General features: G+C 38.1%; 1 protein-coding gene across 6 annotated transcripts in view; it reads left to right on the forward strand.

Annotated features, from left to right (window-relative positions):
- The window catches only part of LOC311283778 (RALY RNA binding protein like), a gene marked incomplete at its 5' end in the record, with an annotated part of 136,404 nt that overhangs the window by 88,656 nt on the left and 26,652 nt on the right, over positions 1-21,096 (forward strand). For 2 of the 6 annotated variants that reach the window (XM_084398483.1, XM_084398482.1), the window contains one exon: positions 17,539-17,796. The exons of the other annotated variants lie outside the window; for them this stretch is intronic. In XM_084398483.1, coding sequence (XP_084254609.1) covers positions 17,760-17,796 — 37 coding nt within the window. Of the gene's footprint in view, positions 1-17,538; positions 17,797-21,096 lie in introns of those variants that run through there. 6 annotated transcript variants of the gene reach the window in all.

The following is a 21,096-nucleotide window of genomic DNA, read 5'->3' on the forward strand; positions in this document are numbered from 1 at the left end:
TTCCATACGCTGAATTGCATTGTATTGTGTTTTTGGGTTAAAAGAAATGTCTGTCAACCCAACAGATAATGTCCTGTCAGAAAATCTGTGTTATCCTATTATTGCTGTTAATTCCGAATCTTGTTGTGTCTCTAATGGTGCAATGAAGAGCCAGATGAATCATAAACTGTAGGGTTTTTTACACTTGAATAGTTAACCCTGGGTCATGCTAATCCCCGGGTGAATGGAATCCTGTATTATCTTGCTTAACGTTTCACATCGCTCTTAATTAACCCAGGGTTAACATTTAATCCTGGGTATTCATAAACTGCCGTTTTACATTGCAGCCTACATTCTTAAACCCTGGGTTAACATCCTTATTTGCTCTTTTGTTGTGTCAGTGTCAATGACTGGACAAACGGCACACCTGATATGTTTACATAAAGGCTTTAGCGTTGCGCATCCACATATTACATTGCTGATGGTACTATCAAGTTTATACTGAATGAACTTTTCAGACTATAAAGAATAAAATGCTCTCTTGTTCACTCAAATGGTCGCGTTTAGTGTCACCATTTTCCCATTAAACGCTGAAACAACAGAGACAACAACATAGTGTCGTCCCTGATCCGGGCCACATCCGGTACAAGTGGGTGCCACACGGCCCAGATGTGGGCCGGATCTGGGCCGAGACTATATTGCTGTTCATTGCACGTGAATGCGAGGCACACGATTGGCTGTTGATTGCTACGCATCTATAGTCGTACTGTAACATTCAAACACCGCATATTTTCACACTGTACAAGTTATTGGTTATTGGTGCAAAAACGATGCTTCATAAGCGGTTCTAACCCCGCTTCTTAATTATAAGTGTGAAACGTTCCTTTATTCTGGGTTAAAAGTGGGGTTTAGAGCGAGTTATGTGCAGTGTGAAAATCCCTTGTGTCGTCAGGAACAAAATTGTGTTCTCTCGATTTCTAGGAAAGTCTGTGTATGAGACATTTTGAGAGACAGAAAGAGGACAAAAAATCTCGAATCATTTCTTTCCACTGAGCAGAACTCATATTCCAGCAGCCATCATTCTGAAGCCAATCTGCAGCGGGAGACACTTAGCTCCGACAGTCTTCCAGACGTCTATCTGTCTTCACCACTCATTGACCTTGTGAGCGAACGCAATGCATCCTGATTGATTGAGTGCGTCTGCGTGTTTGTTTGTTTGTGTGCTCATTAAAAGCAGACCGAGGTGACTGCAGAACAAACAGTGTCCTCATCTGACGTCCCATTGGCCGTTATTTGTGGCCCACTGGTTAATGCTGCAGTCTGCTATCAGAAACGGTCACGCTATCACACATAATCGCGAGGAAAGCGGGATAAGGTTTGTGGTATTGCTGCAATCTGAGTGTGATTGTGTTATTCCAGTTTTGATTACACAAGGTCACTCAGACCTGCTTCACGAACATTAAATTGCAACAGGGATGAAACCGTAATTGAAATCCATCTCCGTTCTTGTTCAAGGATTGGTATCTCATTCATATGCAGGATATTAATCCCTAATGCACTCTCTCACATTGATGAACAGGTTGTATATAAGCTACAGCATGCATACATACACATACACATACATAAACCATGATGAAATTGAATTTGTCAATATCAGTACACATGCAAAGCTCCTGTTGTTAATCCCACAAAACCTGTCAAAAACCCACCCTGGTCATATTTTACCCTGAAATCTTTCTAATATTCTGATTTGGTGTTCAGATATTAATAATTGGTTCTTATTGTTATCAATATTGAAAACCATTGTGCTTCTAAAAATTATTTTTCACGATTCTTTGATGAGTAGAAAGTTCAAAAGAACATAATTATTTACTACGGTGAATATATGCAATTTATTTGTATGCGTAATTGTTTGCTTGTTGCTTTGCATACATAGATGTATACAATGGCATTCATAAGACCATCTGACATTATTTTCATGACATTTAAGCACATTTTGCCTCCAATTCTCATTACCATAATGTCCAATTAGTTATAAATATTATTATATTTTTTTCCATTCATTTTACTCCCTTTATGCTGACATACATTTTTATGTATTGAAGTCATTTTATTAATTTAATACAAGAAAATGCTGTTACGGTAATGAGAATATAATGAAAAGTTAACCATCTGTATGCATAACATCAGAATGTGGAGGAAAATGTTGTCTTGAATTAAAGTCACAATGCTTCATTATTTTTAAAACATAGGCTTACTCTGTTTTGATTCTCTGGTGAATTGTGACCCCGCTCTTGTTTTCGAGACATTTACCCATATGCAGATTTCGCTTTCAAAGAAAACACCAGACAGCCATGCACTTGAGGATTTTCCATTCACAGCTTTAATTTACAGCTTGGAATTTCCTTGCGCACACACATGAATCCTAATTTGTAATCAAAGAATTAGAGCTGTTTGTCCTAACAGTGCGCTCAGATAATCCGTTTCACTTTGCCCACGCCGAAGCTCTAGCCCAGTGTGTAATGAGCATATTTTGGCATGCGAACCCCCTCAGCGGGTTTTTTTTCTGGACAGCGATGTCTACAGAATTACCCAAATTAAACAGAACCAACTGACAGGTTTCATATGCCTATAGTCACAGATGGCAAAAAAATATGAAGACGAGAACTCTGTTCCAAAACATAGTGATCTGCCTACCTAGACAGCATTTTAAAGCATCATAGATGTATAACATTATGCTTGCTTCAAAGATACTTCATTTAGACCAAACTCTACGGCAGCATTGCATATGCATTACCGTTAAGGGTAAGAAAGACTATTTAAAGGGGTCCTATTGTCATCTTTCTTTAGTGTGTAATGTTGCTGTTTGAGCACAAAGTTGCAAAGTCACTCCAAAGGGAGTTATTCTTTATATAAGTGTCACTGTTTCTGAACTCCCTGAAACGCCTTGATCGTAGTCTTGAGTTTTCGGTTAGCCTACACTTTATTAGTATGTGCACTTACAGTCTACTTACCTAAGAAAGTACTGGTAATATAAGGGAACTATGGGTTCCGGTTTGGTTTAGGGATAGGTTCAAAGTTAGTACCTAGTTATGACCCAGTTATTGCAATTACTATATTAAGTACATGGGGAACAGGACTGTAAAATAAAGTGCTACCGAGTTTTCTTCCGGGAACGAACACGTCACAATATTACTCATTTCAATAATTTCTGTCTGTGGCATACACAAAAAAGGTTGAGTTGCATTGAAACCCACAGTTATGGTAAGGGACGTAACATTTCCAAAACACACTCAAAGCAGCTGACCAATCACACTGGTCCAGCCGACCAATCAGAGGACACTTTTTCGGACTTCATGTAGACTTGAACTCAACATAGCGTTACTGACAGACTGGGAAGAGAGGTGCTGCAATAATGTAGATGTAAAATATGTAAAGAATAATGTGTTTTTTGAACATCCAAGCATGAAAACCAATTCTAGCACACCCAAAAAACTAAATCAAGACTTTGAAAAAGAGCATAATAGGTCCCCTTTAAGAAATTAATACTATTATTCAGCGAGGGCATTAAATTGATCAAAAGTGACATTTATAATGTTACAAATTATTTTGATTTCAAAGAAATGCTGTTCGCTTAAACTTTCAATTCACTCCTTTAATTAAGCATTTTATTAAGCTGCACAAATGTTTGCAGCATTGATAATAATAATAAATGTTTCTTGAGCAGCAAATCAGCATATTAGAATGATTTCTGAAGGATCATGTGACACTGAAGACTGGAGTAATGATGCTGAAAATTCAGCTTTGCATCACAGGAATAAATTACTTTTCAAATTACTGTTCAATATTTTAAAATGTAGTATTTACTGTATTTTTAATCAATAAACAGTCTTGGTGAGCATAAGAGACTTTCAAATATATATAAAAAATCATATTCATTCAATTCTAAAAAGTAACAATATAGGTCAGTCTAATTATAAATGGGCCATTTATCCAATATGTGTGTGTGTGTGTGTGTTTATGTTTTCTTATAAAAGAACCACATCGTTAGCTTAGCGATGTGCTAAATTAAAACTTAATTTAATTTGAGCAACAAGGCTTCTTACGAGGTCCAGAAACAGAGCTCAGATGTGTGTATTTGTGCTTTGCATCATCCTGTGCCCTGTAAACATTGTCCCTGTGCCATGCCATGCAATAAAAGGAACACAACAGAATTCCTAAGTGTTGGGTTTAGTGAAAACAAACACGGCGAGTTTGTACACAGAGGCCGGTTTTGGACGCGAGGCCTTTCATTTCTATTAAAATGAATCAGCTTGAGCCCTGTGTTTGTTTTGAAGCTGTGCGTTTTTTTTCCCCCTCGTCTGAGACTGGCCGAGCCTTCTGAGAGCCATGAAAATCCATGGGTAAATATCAGTGTGTGTGTATGAGTGTGTGTGTGAAATAAAGAAAGGTGAGGTTTTCATTCCCACCGCTCCAGCCGGAAACTAGATAATAAAATGTGTTTGTGCCAGATACAATGTGGCCGTTATCTTGCGACGGCAGGGCTTGAAATCGTACAGAACATGCTCATTAATTGATAATAATATCTGTAAGAGAAGAAAAGAGGTAAGACAGATGACAACCGGCATTATTATGACACAATCGGTGGCATGCATTCAGACATATCTCAACATAACTGACGATTATGCATAAGCCTCACAGGGTGCCCTGAGGCGGAGAGCATTTCAGCATTTATTTGCGGCCACCTTTGTATATTCAGACGGCTTCTTCAAATGCCGTGGCAATCGTAGTCAGCGATTCAATATTTATAGCAATTCTCATTGTTTTCATAAGATGATCTTGAATCAAGACTTTATTCTGCTTTCAGATGAAAACAGAGGGTTGTTCTCAGCTAGTGAGTCACAAGTTCGTTCTTATGTGTTCACGTTCAGCAGGGAAAACAATGTTAATTGCAAATAAAACAAATGTTACTCGCTGTATAATTGCACATAGATATGGCAGCAAAACAAACAGGCTTTTAATGAGAGGAGAACATTCTTTGCTTTTGTAGATGACAGTATTGCGGTGCAAATTCTTCCATTACCTGATGTAACATGGCCTCATACCTGGAAACCATGAACAGTGCAAGAATAGAAATGTATGCATGTGGTTCATGTTAAAATTAATAAATGTTTGATTTCAAAGTCAATGTGTAATCGAAATGGACCACTTTCTTAAAGGCACACTATGTAACTTTTGGCACTCTAGCGGTTAATAAACAAAACTATGTGGGTCTTGCGAAGAACATTGTAGCCGGAACTACTTCCCTCTGTTTATGTCTATGACGATTCACGCAGGTACTGTGCTCCTCCGCAGAGGTTGCTGTCCTGATCAGTCTAAAATAGTCCGAACATAAACACTTATTATGGGCATACCGTATGATTCAGATTAAGACAATAACACGGTTTGGAAGATGGATTCATGATGTACTCGCTCATTATATACATTTTTACAAAAAAAGTAAGAAATTAATAATTTTATTCAGCGAAGATTAAATGGATCAAAAGTGACAGTAAACACATTTATACTGTTACAAAAGATTTACATTTCATATCAATGCTGTTGTTTTGAACTTTCTTTTCATCAAAGAATCCTGAAATCACAGTATCTATTAAAGGGATAGTCATTAATTCTGTCATTAATTACTCCCTCATGTCGTTTCAAACCCGTAAGACTTTCGTTCTTCTTTAGAACACAAATGAAGATACTTTTAATGAAATATGAGCTTTCTGTTCCTCCATTAATAGCTACACAACTACCACTTTGACACTTCAAAAAGTTCATAAAGAGATTGTAAAACGAATCCATATGAATTGAGTGGTGTGCTTTATGAACAGATGTTATTTAGGCTTTTATTCATATATAACACATATAACACATTCTGCGAGAACCAATGAGGTTCCTTCTCGTGTTACGCAGCACGTTTGAGCTTCAGCGAGAACCAATGAGTTTCATTCTCGTGTTACGCAGCACGTTTGAGCTTCTGAGAGAACCAATGAGGTTCATTCTCGTGTTACGCAGCACGTTTGAGCTTCAGCGAGAACCAATGAGGTTCATTCTCGTGTTACACAGCACGTTTGAGCTTCTGAGAGAACCAATGAGGTTAATTCTCGTGTTACACAGCACGTTTGCGCTTCAGCGAGAACCAATGAGGTTCATTCTCGTGTTACGCAGCACGTTTGAGCTTCAGCGAGAACCAATGAGGTTCATTCTCGTGTTACACAGCACGTTTGAGCTTCTGAGAGAACCAATGAGGTTAATTCTCGTGTTACACAGCACGTTTGAGCTTCTGCGAGAACCAATGAGTTTCATTTTCGTGTTACACAGCACGTTTGAGCTTCAGCGAGAACCAATGAGGTTCATTCTCGTGTTACGCAGCACGTTTGAGCTTCTGCGAGAACCAATGAGGTTCATTCTCGTGTTACGCAGCACGTTTGAGCTTCCCCGAGAACCAATGAGGTTCATTCTCGTGTTACGCAGCACGTTTGAGCTTCTGCGAGAACCAATGAGGTTCATTCTCGTGTTACGCAGCACGTTTGAGCTTCTGCGAGAACCAATGAGGTTCCTTCTCGTGTTACGCAGCACGTTTGAGCTTCTGAGAGAACCAGAGGTTCCTTCTCGTGTTACGCAGCACGTTTGAGCTTCTGAGAGAACCAGTGAGGTTCCTTCTCGTGTTACACAGCACGTTTGAGCTTCTGAGAGAACCAGAGGTTCCTTCTCGTGTTACGCAGCACGTTTGAGCTTCTGAGAGAACCAATGAGGTTCCTTCTCGTGTTACGCAGCACGTTTGCGCTTCTGAGAGAACCAATGAGGTTCCTTCTCGTGTTACGCAGCACGTTTGAGCTTCCCCGAGAACCAATGAGGTTCCTTCTCGTGTTACGCAGCACGTTTGAGCTTCTGCGAGAACCAGAGGTTCCTTCTCGTGTTACACAGCACGTTTGAGCTTCCCCGAGAACCAATGAGGTTCCTTCTCGTGTTACGCAGCACGTTTGAGCTTCTGAGAGAACCAGAGGTTCCTTCTTGTGTTACACAGCACGTTTGCGCTTCTGAGAGAACCAGAGGTTCCTTCTCGTGTTACGCAGCACGTTTGAGCTTCCCCGAGAACCAATGAGGTTCCTTCTCGTGTTACGCAGCACGTTTGAGCTTCTGAGAGAACCAGAGGTTCCTTCTCGTGTTACGCAGCACGTTTGAGCTTCCCCGAGAACCAATGAGGTTCCTTCTCGTGTTACACAGCACGTTTGCGCTTCTGAGAGAACCAATGAGGTTCATTCTCGTGTTACGCAGCACGTTTGAGCTTCCCCGAGAACCAATGAGGTTCCTTCTCGTGTTACACAGCACGTTTGCGCTTCTGAGAGAACCAATGAGGTTCATTCTCGTGTTACGCAGCACGTTTGAGCTTCAGCGAGAACCAATGAGGTTCATTCTCGTGTTACACAGCACGTTTGCGCTTCCCCGAGAACCAATGAGGTTCCTTCTCGTGTTACACAGCACGTTTGCGCTTCTGAGAGAACCAATGAGGTTCATTCTCGTGTTACGCAGCACGTTTGAGCTTCAGCGAGAACCAATGAGGTTCATTCTCGTGTTACACAGCACGTTTGCGCTTCCCCGAGAACCAATGAGGTTCCTTCTCGTGTTACGCAGCACGTTTGAGCTTCTGAGAGAACCAGAGGTTCCTTCTCGTGTTACGCAGCACGTTTGAGCTTCCCCGAGAACCAATGAGGTTCCTTCTCGTGTTACACAGCACGTTTGCGCTTCTGAGAGAACCAATGAGGTTCATTCTCGTGTTACGCAGCACGTTTGAGCTTCCCCGAGAACCAATGAGGTTCATTCTCGTGTTACACAGCACGTTTGCGCTTCTGAGAGAACCAATGAGGTTCCTTCTCGTGTTACACAGCACGTTTGCGCTTCAGCGAGAACCAATGAGGTTCATTCTCGTGTTACGCAGCACGTTTGAGCTTCCCCGAGAACCAATGAGGTTCCTTCTCGTGTTACACAGCACGTTTGCGCTTCTGAGAGAACCAATGAGGTTCCTTCTCGTGTTACGCAGCACGTTTGAGCTTCCCCGAGAACCAATGAGGTTCCTTCTCGTGTTACACAGCACGTTTGCGCTTCTGAGAGAACCAATGAGGTTCATTCTCGTGTTACACAGCACGTTTGCGCTTCAGCGAGAACCAATGAGGTTCATTCTCGTGTTACGCAGCACGTTTGAGCTTCCCCGAGAACCAATGAGGTTCCTTCTCGTGTTACGCAGCACGTTTGAGCTTCTGCGAGAACCAATGAGGTTCCTTCTCATGTTACGCAGCACGTTTGAGCTTCAGCAAAAGGTTTGTTCTTGCGCGTCAAGCACGCAAGAACAAACTTTGTGTAATAAGACTAAATTAAATCTGTTCATCATATAAAGTCCAGGAAGTCAATCCAGTTTAAAAACACCCATTAAAATTCCATGCAGCTCATGTCAAACACACTTCAAAGTGCCCTTTAATGCAAACATGAATCAGAGGTCTGACAGGCTCGACGGGGGAAGGATGTACGTTTTAAATCAGTATGATTTAATGATAACCAAATGAATATTAATGCTATTCAAAACCTCGCCACAGACTTCTGGATTTCTCCCTGGTCCTCAAATCCTCACATCTTCATCCTCACAGCCCCATCTTCATCTTCCAATCCAGTCTCACAGGATTCTGCAAAGCCTCAGTTATCCTCAGATATTATTATGTATTTGAATGACACTCAGATGTTCGAGTGGCACAGAGTACAAAAACAGGGAAAAAAGCAATAGGATAAGATATTTTTCATCACAGTGCTGTATGAATATATACGTTTGTGTGATTGTCCTGTACACAACAGGAGCAGAATGAATTTTGTGAAACTGATGCATTGAATGGAGTGAAGGAACACTTTTCAAACACGCAAAGCAAGGTCTCAATGTTTGGCCGTGAACGAAGGCTCCATTATGTAATTTTTTTTTTTTTTTTTTGCAGGTTTCATCAGTAAGTGAGATACATTTTCATATGTTTGCATAGACACTAACATGTATATGAACATTGACATGATCAAAAATGTTACATTTTACATAACAACTTTAGAGAAGTACAAATGTATATAAACCACTAGAGGCAGAATACTTCATAGGCTGAATTTATTGTATTTAATCAATGGGATTATAAGATTATTTAACAGTAAGCTTGTATATAAGTGCAATACTGTTCAAATGCTTGAGGTTGGTAAAATTTTATAATGTTTTTGAAAAAAATGGTCTTGTGCTCACCAAGGCTTCATTTATATAATCAAAAATACAGTAAAACATAACATGGGGAAATATTATTACAATTTAATATAACTTTTTTAATAACATTTGTTAAATATAATTTATTCCTGATCAAAGCTGAATTGTCAGCATCATCACTCTAGTCATCAGTGTCACATGACCCTTCAGAAATCATTCTAATATGCTGATTTGCATCTCAAGAAAAAATATTTTTAATTTTTTTAAATGTTGAATTTTTTTTATATATATTTTTTTTATCTTTTGCAACATGATAAGTATCACTTTTGGTTAAATTAATGCATCCTGATAAATAAAAGTATTAATTTCTTTAAAAAAACACCAACTTTTTAACAGTATGGGTTAAAGATTTTAGGCTGTGCTTTTTGCCTTTGCCAAATGTATGACAAATTCTGATCTTTAACCCTCACATCATCTTCCTCACACTCATCCGAGACAGGGGACCTCTAGATGTGACAAGGGGCCAAAAAGTGAACTTACATCCTAAATGCAGTGGTTTAATGGAGATGTCATCCAGGCCGATGAACACACACAACCCTGCGAGACCTCATAAAGGATCTGCTCTTTACACTCAAACACACAACATCTTGCTTTCCATGAAGTGACAACACCTGACCTTTATCTCCAGGCGAACAGACTGACTCACACTTACACATCAACCTGAAGTGTATTAAACGCATACAGATAGCTCTTCCAGTCTGTTACGTGAGCGTATACAGGCTTTTAATCAGAGCACTGGCTGTAACGACTCTAACCCTATAAGTGCTGTGGAGAAATCGAGTCATTCGCGGGGCACGTCATCGGACGTATATTCTTGGATCTAAGAGATTTTTGCCTCCTACTAATCATAAAAAAGGTTAAAAAGTACATCCATTCGCATGAAGTTCATGACTGCTGTGCCCTTGACAACCATCAGCATTGCATCAACAATGTTTATGCCGTGAAACTGCCATAAAGCTCTTTGATATCCTGCAGAAGCCTGAACTACAAAAGATGTTCCATTTAAAAGGAGAAAAGTCATGGGGAGGAGGAAGGATGGAGGAGAAGCCAGAGGGAGACAAGAGCAGGGAAGTTTACTGCAAATATATAATGCCAAATGAGAGATTCGTTCAACTTCAAGCTTCCTCTGGCTCTCTATAAGGAAGGAGTCAAGTAGAGTAATGTGTGATTTGCCTCAGGTTCCAGGTGCAATCTCAAGCAGGGGCGACCCAGAGTTACTCAAATCCCATTGCTGTCCTGTCACTGCAGTGGCCCTGAGCAAAACACTTATCCCAGGGTTGATCCAGGAGTCTTTACCTGCGGTTAGAGTAGCAGGAAAGGGAAATCACTAATTAGATCTCTTTGATATCGCAATTGTTTCGCTTAGACAGCACTGGAATTAAGTGAAGAACAAATAAAGACTTTTACACTCGGGATGGGCGGATTGATCGGGAACTGTCGACGTTTAGCATGGAAATAAACATAACAAGCTTTGAAAAGAAAATGAACTGTATTACCAAATAGTGTAGGATTTTAACTCCTATTTTAACATGCAAGAAATGCTGAAATATGTTCCTGTGATGGCAAAGTCAAAATTTGGGACAAATTTTCAGCATCATTACTCCAGTCTTCACTGTAAACCCTAATGTTCAAAATACTGAATGGGTTTTGAGTGGGGTAAACTTAAATTAAACAAATTCAATCAAATTAACTTTTTATGAGTATTTAGAACTTTCTTTTTCTTTTGAGTTTACAAAACTGACACGTTTTAAGTAATGAATTGTTTCATTGTTTTGAGTTTTATGAACTTGTCTTTTAATTTAGACGAACTTAAATTTAACTGAAATTGGGCTGGGATTTCTATTTCCCAGCATTCTTTGCCATGACACTCAAAGGGAGAGGAAATGCTCAAATTAAGTTTTATATAATGTTTTTTGTGCAAGATGAATGTTAAGTGGGAGATTTAGTAGTGTTTAATGTTTTGCTATGCTAATTTAGAAGAGTTTCTATTATGTTTTTTTTTTTTTTTGGGCAATGGTGACGAGTGGATCATGAGTTTGGTTTGAGAACAGATATATGTTAAATGGTCTATACTGTCGTACTTATTGCTATGCTATGCTAATGCTATCAAAGCATTGTGTTACCAATTAGCAAGTTAGCATTTACTGAATTAGCTAGTTAACGGTAGCCAAGTTTCTACTACTTAAAATATTTAAGTTGAGATTACATGATCATTTTAAGTTAAATGTATGAATTAGCTTACTCAAATGGTTGAAGTTAAGAGCAATTAAAAATGTACAAATAAATATCTGCCAGTTCTGCTTACTTAAACTTTGAATTTCTTAACTTAAAAACGTAAAAACTGATTACCTTAAACATCTTTATCACTTTTTTTTTGTTTGTTTTTTATTTTTAAAACAAGAATATACTGTAAGTAAAACAGATACTGATACTAAAATATAACACAATTGAGAACTCCATTAAAGGTACAATATGTAGTTTTTTTGCTTTAAAAATAGCAAAAATCACTATATCTATGTTATATATATTTTTTAGTTGTGTACTTACATTATCCCGACTGTTTGTAGAAATTTGTCATTTAATACGAAGACACATCCCGTTTCTTTATTTCCGTTTTGTCGCCGTCAATGCCGTCATATCCGCGTTCTCCCTGGTTTCCGCTCGTACTGCCATAGCAACCAGAGCCCTCTGATAGTAACCAAGGCGACTGACGTGGACAACTGTGTAGTTCGTAATGTCTATCTGCACGCTGTTGTTGTTTCGTTCAAACATTATGGACCATGGCAAGCAGACTTTGGATAAAAAAGGAGAACTAAAACGAGAATCAATATCAGCGCGGTGTTTTCGAGATGCCGAGAGCTCCACGTCCGAGACTTCGACCGCTCCTACATGTACTTTATTAAACAGGTGAGCACATTTACATAAAACTAATCAATGTTATATAGTTCAACAATGATAAAATGTTAGAATATGATCTGTATGTTATTCCGATGTTGATCTAGCTTACTGCTAGTCTCATACAGACAAACTAACACATACATTTCAACACATTCAGATGCAGTTTAGTGTGATAGTGTAATGTTAGACCAAGTGAAACAGCGCTGCGTTACCTCACAAGTTTGTCTAATAAACTGACCTGTGAGTTGTAATTCTGCACTTAGTTCGGTAGAATGAAATGTCCATATTCCTTTTATATCCGCGGGACTTGCGTCGCGTGTGGAGCTGATAGCTGTCTCTTAGCAATCCCGAACTGCTTCATATCACAGTCATGATAAAAACATCGATGTATTTACTCATCCATAAACATTATTAGATCGGTCGGCTTGACGTTGACGACAAGATCCATAATTCTTAGCAAATGTTGCGTCATCAAACTACGCCTTTGTTATTGTAAGAGGTTAGCGACCCCTAGCGGCGAAAAACTTACATATTGTACGTTTAAGTCTAGTAAGATATAAAAAATCTGAGCAACATCAGAGCAAAATTATAGCAGACTGGAGTGTCTATTATTCTTACAGAGCGCTCAGAGGTTAGATGTGTCAAGTGAAATCACATCAAGACCTCCACTGTCATGAGAATAAAAAAAGAAGCTACACTGAAAATGAAATTTATATTCTATGTCCTTACTTTACATTGTTGAAGCAGCGCTGGTCTTGAGTGTTAAACAAACCGACCCTTGACCTGATCTAACGGTGACATTATTATTATGAGCTCCTGCTGGATTTATGCACTTCCTATCAGCCAAGAAAATGAATCCATATTCCTCCCCATTCCCATCTCACAGTTCTGCTGTCACATGTAATTTAGTCTCTAGATAGGATGAATAACTCTTGATGGAGACTAAATCAGATTGTATTAACCAATAATTTCTTTGTGAAATTGTGTTGCAGACATCTGAAACGCTTTCAGATCTGAATTTGATGCTCATTTCCCAGCTGTACTGGTTCATAATGATCTTAGAGCGCCACCCTGTGGTTCATATCGGAATTAAAGCTGTAAATCAGAATTGGCTTCTGTCTTGAGGCAGGCTGTCCAGTTCATCACTTCAGACTTCATTTATAATCTCTGAAGTAACATCTTATTTATCTGTCTGATTTTGAATTTGACCTTAATGCTGAGCCTGCAGCATGAATTGAATTCATATAAATCAGAAAAGGGTAAAACCTCTCTCAATTTTCGGCGTAATCTCCCCGAGATTAACTTACTGAATGAAGACTGTAAAACCATTCCCACCATCTCTAATCCCTCTTATCTTCAGAAGCACCTTCCCATTTCACAGCAGGAGGAAGACCACGACTGAATTTCTGACAGGCTTCAGATCGGCCTGTGCTCAGAATTAGATTAGCAGAGAATGTGGGTCCATGAGTGCACTGACCCCAGACCAGCTCATAATCAGGATGAGGCGAGACTAGTGTGTTACGACTTATGCAGGAAGCAGGAATCAGAGACCAGACTCACTCATGTAGAACAGCGCTGCCTTTCTTTATCCTTCCCTTATGGGTGAACCTTACAAAAACATGTCCGAGTCACATTTCACCGCAAAATCAAATGACAAAAAAAAAAGACATATTTTGCTTGTTTGTATGTTTGTTGTTGTTGGACACAAGAAGTGCAAATGCATTTACTTAAGTTCAGATGCAAAAGCCTCTAAGTGCCATCTGAAATTTTCTTCTAGAATGATCATTTTTATCAAGCTTCTATATTTAAGTTCAGTAATTTCACTTAAATGACAATGAAAATTACCTATTAATTGTCATTTAAGTGAAATTACTGAACTTACATATACGAGCTTGATAAAAATGATCATTCTAGAAGAAAATTTCAGATGGCACTTAGAGGCTTTTGCATCTGAACTCTTCTATATATATATAGTAAGATTTTTTTTATATGAAAATTACAGTAAAAACAGTGATATTGTGAAATGTTTTTACCATTTAAAACAATTGCTTTCTGTTTGAATATATTTCAAAGTGTAATTTATTCCTGTGATGCAAAGCTGAATTACTCACATGATCCTTGTAAATATATAATTTCTTTTGATTTGATTTTCTCAGTCCCATGGTTTCCTTTTCCTTTCACACCTGGAGTGTCTATCGCTCCATGACCTTTTCATAATCCTGTTCCAGTCATACACTGATTTGTGTTTTTGTGTTAAAGGTCACATGCTACAGTATATCCCACTGAATATATTTTCTCATCAAACAGTCCACTGAGTCCATTGCAGCCTTCTATCCTCTCTGACAAAAAAAACACATAATCATCAAGATAAATTTAATAGCAGAGATATTCTGACATTCTCACGCTTATTTTTTTATGCAGTGTGAATATACACAAATCAGATTTGATTTTAGCATGAACTATTCCTTTAATACCAGATGCCGTCTAAATCTCAACACCTTTCCTCTCCTGCATTGCCGTGAGATTGTCATTGACTGTAGTACGGTGCGATGTGCCATCCATCAAGCACACTCCATTAATCCAGCACTGTGTGCCATCACGGTGGATATCAGCTCCACTGAACTGAGCAAAAGGGAACAATACGCTCTTCATTATGACTTCTATTATTTGAAGGAAGCATCCCGGTTGGGTGGAATAGAATGGATATGATCGAGAAAGACCCCTAAAGAGAAATAAAATGTGCAAATAGGATTCCATGCTTGATGCTTTCTCTATTTTCCTATTTTCCAGAGCCATTATTTGTTGGGATATTCAAGTGTGTGTGTGTGTGTGTGTGTGCGTGGTCAGATGACTGACTGCAAGCGATATGACACTCCATTAAATCAGTCAGACTTCAATGACTGTTTAAGTAGCATTTCAGTGCTGTCATGTGATTTTGTGCACTCTAGTCCCATTATGAGGTTATTTTCAGCTATAAATCATCACTTTATCCATTTACAACCATTAAGCTAATTTAGGTTGGCTTTTTAATGTCACTAGTTCTCACAGATAAATAAACAATCAGAAGAAACTCGTCACAAGCTGTTTTTAGAGCACGTGTCCAACATTGTTATTGAATATGAATGTTGAGCATCGGCGAACTGCATTTTCTTCACTGGAATAACATCTGTGAGGGGGGAAAGGCTGCAGTTTTGGCAAATTCTATAATTTTTTAAAGGTCTATTGCTTATTTTGTCAGTTTCTGCTGCATGTAATAAATAAAAATTTAATTATTGAATACATCTGCTTCAATACACGTTTGACTTAAAGGGATAGGTCACCATTCCTTTTTTTTTTTTTTTTTTTTGGAGCTTGACTGTCTCATTTTAATTCACTTTTATTATATGGAACAAAATGGCCAAAACATTTGACAAAATCACTCCTTTCATGTGTAACAGAGGACAGAAAGTCATTCAGGTTTGAGATGACTACTACTACTACACATGACTAAACTGTAAGAACATTTAGGGGTTGAACTGTTCCTAATTAAAGATCATTAAAGAATATATCAACTTGAGATTTCATATATCTTTACACCTCAACACCTCGAATCACATCAACATGATATTCTGCAACATTTTCTGTTCTTTGTGATTTCTTAAAGGCGCTGCATTGCATTATCCAGAAGATGGCAATGTTGTGTTTCCAAATTTCCTGCAACTGTCTACATCTACATGCTATACAGATGTTTGATATAAGCAGCTTTACAGAAAATGCATGAGTTTACATTACAATTTAGAGTGATCTGTTATCAGAGGTGACTGTGTCTAACTCCAAAATAATATATGTGTCCATATATCAGAAATGTACAGTTCTAAGATAATGCAAATCGTGCAGTTAGCTAACATCATGTGTATATATATATATATATATATTACAAGCTTGTTTCTGCCTAAAATTAATACATGTTAGCTAACTGCATGATTTGCATTATCTTACATTACCAACAGATCACTCTAAATTGTAATGTAGACTCGTGCATTTTCTGTAAAGCTACTTATAAATATGTGTGTGTGTGTGTGTGTGTGTGTGTGATCAAAAAACGCTTATTTTCCACAAGATATTTCTCAAAATATATACAAATATCCAGATGTTCATTCATTTGTACCCCTCTTTCTCTCTTATTTTCAGTTACTTCAAGTCAGAGCTGGTTTCACTTCTGTTAAAAGATCAATATCATGTTCATATAAAAATGCACTTTCAAATGAGATCAGTTGGACATGTTGATGATATTATAGAAAACCATTAATTGCTCCTGCCAGCGCAGTAATTGGTCATGTTTAAAGTAGGTCAGGATATGCAGATATTGCCAGCATTGTTCTGGTATCTTTCTCAGTCGGCTCGTGAAAAGTACATTTTCGATGCTATTTTGGTCAGAAACAACCCACACACTGATAGCCATGCACTCACTGACAGCTAACTGAATAAATCACACATTGAAGTGTAGGACTGTACATTTTCTTTCTCTGTCTCCTTAACAACACAGTCCCTTGCAGCAGAAAATAAAATGATCACAATCAAGATCGTGGTTCACAGAGATGAAAATTGTGTGTGTGTGTGTGGGGGGGTTAAGGAAAAGCAATTGTGATTGCATCTCATTTGGTCCCAGCACCTAACCTGAGGGTTTTATATAACTCTATGCAAATGTTTGGATCATATTAATAATCCTGAATGTGAGGAGAGAGTGATGCCAGTTTGTGATGAAATTGGATACTGGCAGCTTTTCTTTCCTTTTTCTGAGAAACTCAGGCATGCTGGCATGGATTTGAATATTTTATCACACTTTTTAGTTTTTGGATTGTAAATTGTACACATAAATATTAAATTAATTGAAAAAAATGTTTGTTTAAGTTATTATGAAAGAAGTTCGATGTAGAATATAGAGAACATTTTTATAAATGAGGAAAAATGTAAAGAGACATAGATAATAATTTAGTCTATTCTTTTAAATTATTATTATTGTTTTGCATAAACTATAGGTCTACTTTAATGGCTTATAATAATATTTGTCATCATGTAGGACTATTATTACTTTTTGGTCTAATTACTTAAATAGGTGCATGCAATTATTACTAATCGGCGTTACTGCTAAATAGCAGAAAATTAATAAATGATCGTAACACGCGAGTTCATTGAATCTAGATTTGTTGAAATTACAAATCCTACCATAGCGAAGATTCATGAATATTAATGAGAACGTGCAGACGCTCCTTGGTAACCTTCCAATGAGGAAGACTGGATCTTGAATATTAATCGCTAGTGCTGACGTCGCGTGCTTGCGTCCAATCCTAAATGACTGTATCATGAAGCCTTCACCGTTGTTGGAGCCGCCTCTTATCTAGATATAAGCACCCCTTTCTACACCACAGTAATGGTAGCGTCTGTTGGTTCGTTGGTCTCGTTTTCTTACCTTTAGAAAAAGCAGATCTGTTTGTTCAAATTCGCAGCTGAGGTTCGGTCTAATCTTCCCGAGCGCGAGCAGGATTTTCAAGCCGTCAAACTGGAGCCGTTCAGAATGACCATGTTTAAAGGGAAACGTCGAAATCACCGGTGTGAGTTTACGACCATCAGTGTAACTTTGAGAATGTGTTGTTTTGCATTCAGTGCATGTCTCTTTATTAAGCATAAACTCGCAACTAGTCACGGAAAGCTTAATATTGGCAAACAACGGCATGTATATTTGTATTTCTTTCACGTCATTCTCACCTGTTCAGTTCAGTTGCATGTTGGTAAATTCTCAGTGCTGTGCATGAGTAGTTAGAGATACACATGTCGTCAGGCGCATGTCACATCAGAAAGATAAGAAACATCCTCACAATGCTGATGTTAGATTCAGTTGAATCCGTATGTGCGTTCCAGTGTCGACCGTAAGTGGACTTCTCAGGGTAGGCTACTCCGCCATCTTAAAGGGACAGTTCACCCAAAAATCATCGTTGTCATCGTTTACTCACCCTCATGTTGTTCCAAACCTGCATGATTTTCTTTCTTTTGTTGAACACAAAAGAAGATATTTTGAAGAATGTTGGTTACCAGATAGCCATTGACTTCAATAGTATTAGTTTTCCTACTATGAAAGTCAATTACCAACATTCTTCAAAATATTTTAGTTTGTGTTCAGCAGAAAAAAGAAATTCATACAGGTTTGGAACAAATTGAGGGTGGGTAAATGATGACAGAATGTTAATTTATGGGTGAACTATCCCTTCAAGTGAGATTCCAACCTGAAGGGCGCGAACATGTTCAGTTCGAAGGGCACTTTTTATTGAAAATAAATCCCCTTCTGATGTTATTATCAGATGTAAATCTGATGTAAATTTATAGATGTAAATCTTTTTTGAATCATTTCGTTAATTTAAGTGGCTTTAAATGTTATACTTTTAGCTGCCAAATTCCCCAAACACATCCACTTACGCAATCTTGATATTCTGAATCAAGAAATCAATGCAGTCAAAAATAATTTACAGGAAACATAAACAATTACTTTACCTTCCGAGTCTTTCGTTCATTTGTCACGTGACAGATGCGAATGAACGCCATCACTAGATGTTATGTGTGATGAGAAAAGGAAGATCAGCAAAAGGCGAATTCGTACACGGGTTGATTTACGTCAAAGCTTTGTGCCACTCGCCTTACCCCTACTACACCAGTGCTTCTGTTGACAACATAGCGTCTTCTGTAATGTTGTCTGGCCCAACCAGACTTCAGTGGGCGGAGTTAGTGTAAATAGCCTCTGCCAACAAGACAGATCTGCATTTATTTTACTTTATTTACCTCAGGAATGTTTACTGCGCGTGGGAAAGAAAATACACACAATGAGACCGCTACAATTATTAAGACCATTAATGAAGAACCCGTTTACACATAGTTAAATCAATTTATTTTCATAATGAATGACAATTACAGTACAGCTTGAAATCTGTTAATAGTCATTTAATAGCTGCAGTAGTCAATTAAATATACAATAAAGTCTAATAAACACGTTTAGGAGTAGGGAGCAATGAACACTGTGCACTGTCAATCGGAACGCACCATGTGTTTTAAGTGATCGCATGTGTGATTGTGTTACCTATTGAAACCCTTGTCGACTGTATTGTATATAATTGAAGCATGATGGATGATTGATTGTTTTGGTATTTTGGGCTATTCAGGAGCTGAAATGATTCATCTTGAGTAAATGGACTCATTGTTCTCCTCTAATGTTACATCGAGCCAGGATCAATTGAGCAATTTAGTGTCATAAAAAATCCCTTAATAATTCCTTTCATGACCATTCATTGTCCTCCTCTTTCTCCTCCTCCTCATAATCACCGTCATCACCATCATCGTTGTGATCGATCTATGCAGATAATCTATTATCAGTAACTAAACCTCTTGAGACGCATGTTAAACAGTGGCTTTGTGCACATAATAATGTGTGTTATGAGGATAGTCTGCTAATTACTTTTCTGTTAATTTTAATGCTGCTTTAATGAGCTCATCTTGATCTTGTGGTGATTACTCAAAATTTATAGTGCATTATTTATATTTTTTGTATTTATAGTGCAGCATTTAAGGTAGTCAGTTTGTTTATTAAATGTGGTTGTCACTCTTTAATACCTAAACTGTGACCATATGGCATCCTAAAACAGAGTGACAACCATATTCGGCTGCTGTGTGAACGTAACCGTGCATCATCTATGCAAATTCTTATATTAAACAGCAGCTGTATCTGCATCTTTGACACGCATAAGACTCCTAAAACTAGCACGTTCTAAAAGTAGACATTTCTAAATTTATGAACAGCCCCACACTACTTTGTATCCCTCCTGACATTCAGATGTGGATTAGGAGGCGACGGCTTATAAAAATGATCTAACTAGAATACCAGAGCTGTTTTTACTGCTCAGTTACTACTAATAAAGATATTTAATTGCACCATTTTTATTTGAAAAAAAAAATAATTTTAATGAAATCTCCCAGTTCATAATAGCTGTTCTCACTGGGCCTGTTGTCTGCCGTGTGATAACCCTGTCAGTGCAGGTTTATAGATCTCAGAGTCACAATGCACATCTGACGGATGGATTTGACCTGGTCATCCCCGACCCACTGGGCTGTGAGGAATGGGGCTGTGACTGTGACGCTGATGAGTGTGGATTTGCTCCCAACAAGAGTTCCTTATAGATGCATGTCCTCTGGCCTCAAACAAAATGGATATGCATATAGGCAGCCAAAATGGCATTTCCATTTTGAGAGAATGGTAATATAACGCTCATGTTTTTGTATTTGCGCAAGCTTTATTGATGACGTTCATACTAGAGTATAGTTTGTTTAATCCTAACTAAACTCTTATTGAGATGTTCTTGTTAGTTAATTGATTTTATTGAATCTAAGTGCACAGCTGCATCATAAATATATTAGTCATATTAGATCTGTCAACATCACTTAATTGTGTAATTCATTGCTTCCGGCTCTGATCATGTAAATTCACACAGCCCAGCTGTTGTATCTGTTGGTGCAAATCAATTCCAGCTATAGGTGTATGGCAGATTTCTTACTAGTGCTATAGATGGATTATTTCAGCAGTGACAGGAGAACAAAGACAGCGAATGAGTGGAAAAGCTGTACGAGACATCCAGTCAAAAAAATAAGGTGTCCTTGGGTTGTAAATGGAAAAAGATTGAGCTTCCCCAAGACTAAAACATGTGCTTTCTGTCACTATGTTCTTAATTTTGTGGAAATCCCAGTCTAATTCGAGCAACAGGCCCAATGCAAGGGCACTTGATCGGTTTTCTGGTTCAAATACTCTAGTTTATGAACTAAATTCCTCCATTATAAAATGGTGTGCACTTCCACAAAATTCTGTTTAATTTAGA

The sequence above is a fragment of the Rutilus rutilus genome (genome assembly GCF_951802725.1).
Source record: "Rutilus rutilus genome assembly, chromosome: 24".
In the NCBI taxonomy this organism is placed as follows: Eukaryota; Metazoa; Chordata; class Actinopteri; order Cypriniformes; family Leuciscidae; genus Rutilus; species Rutilus rutilus.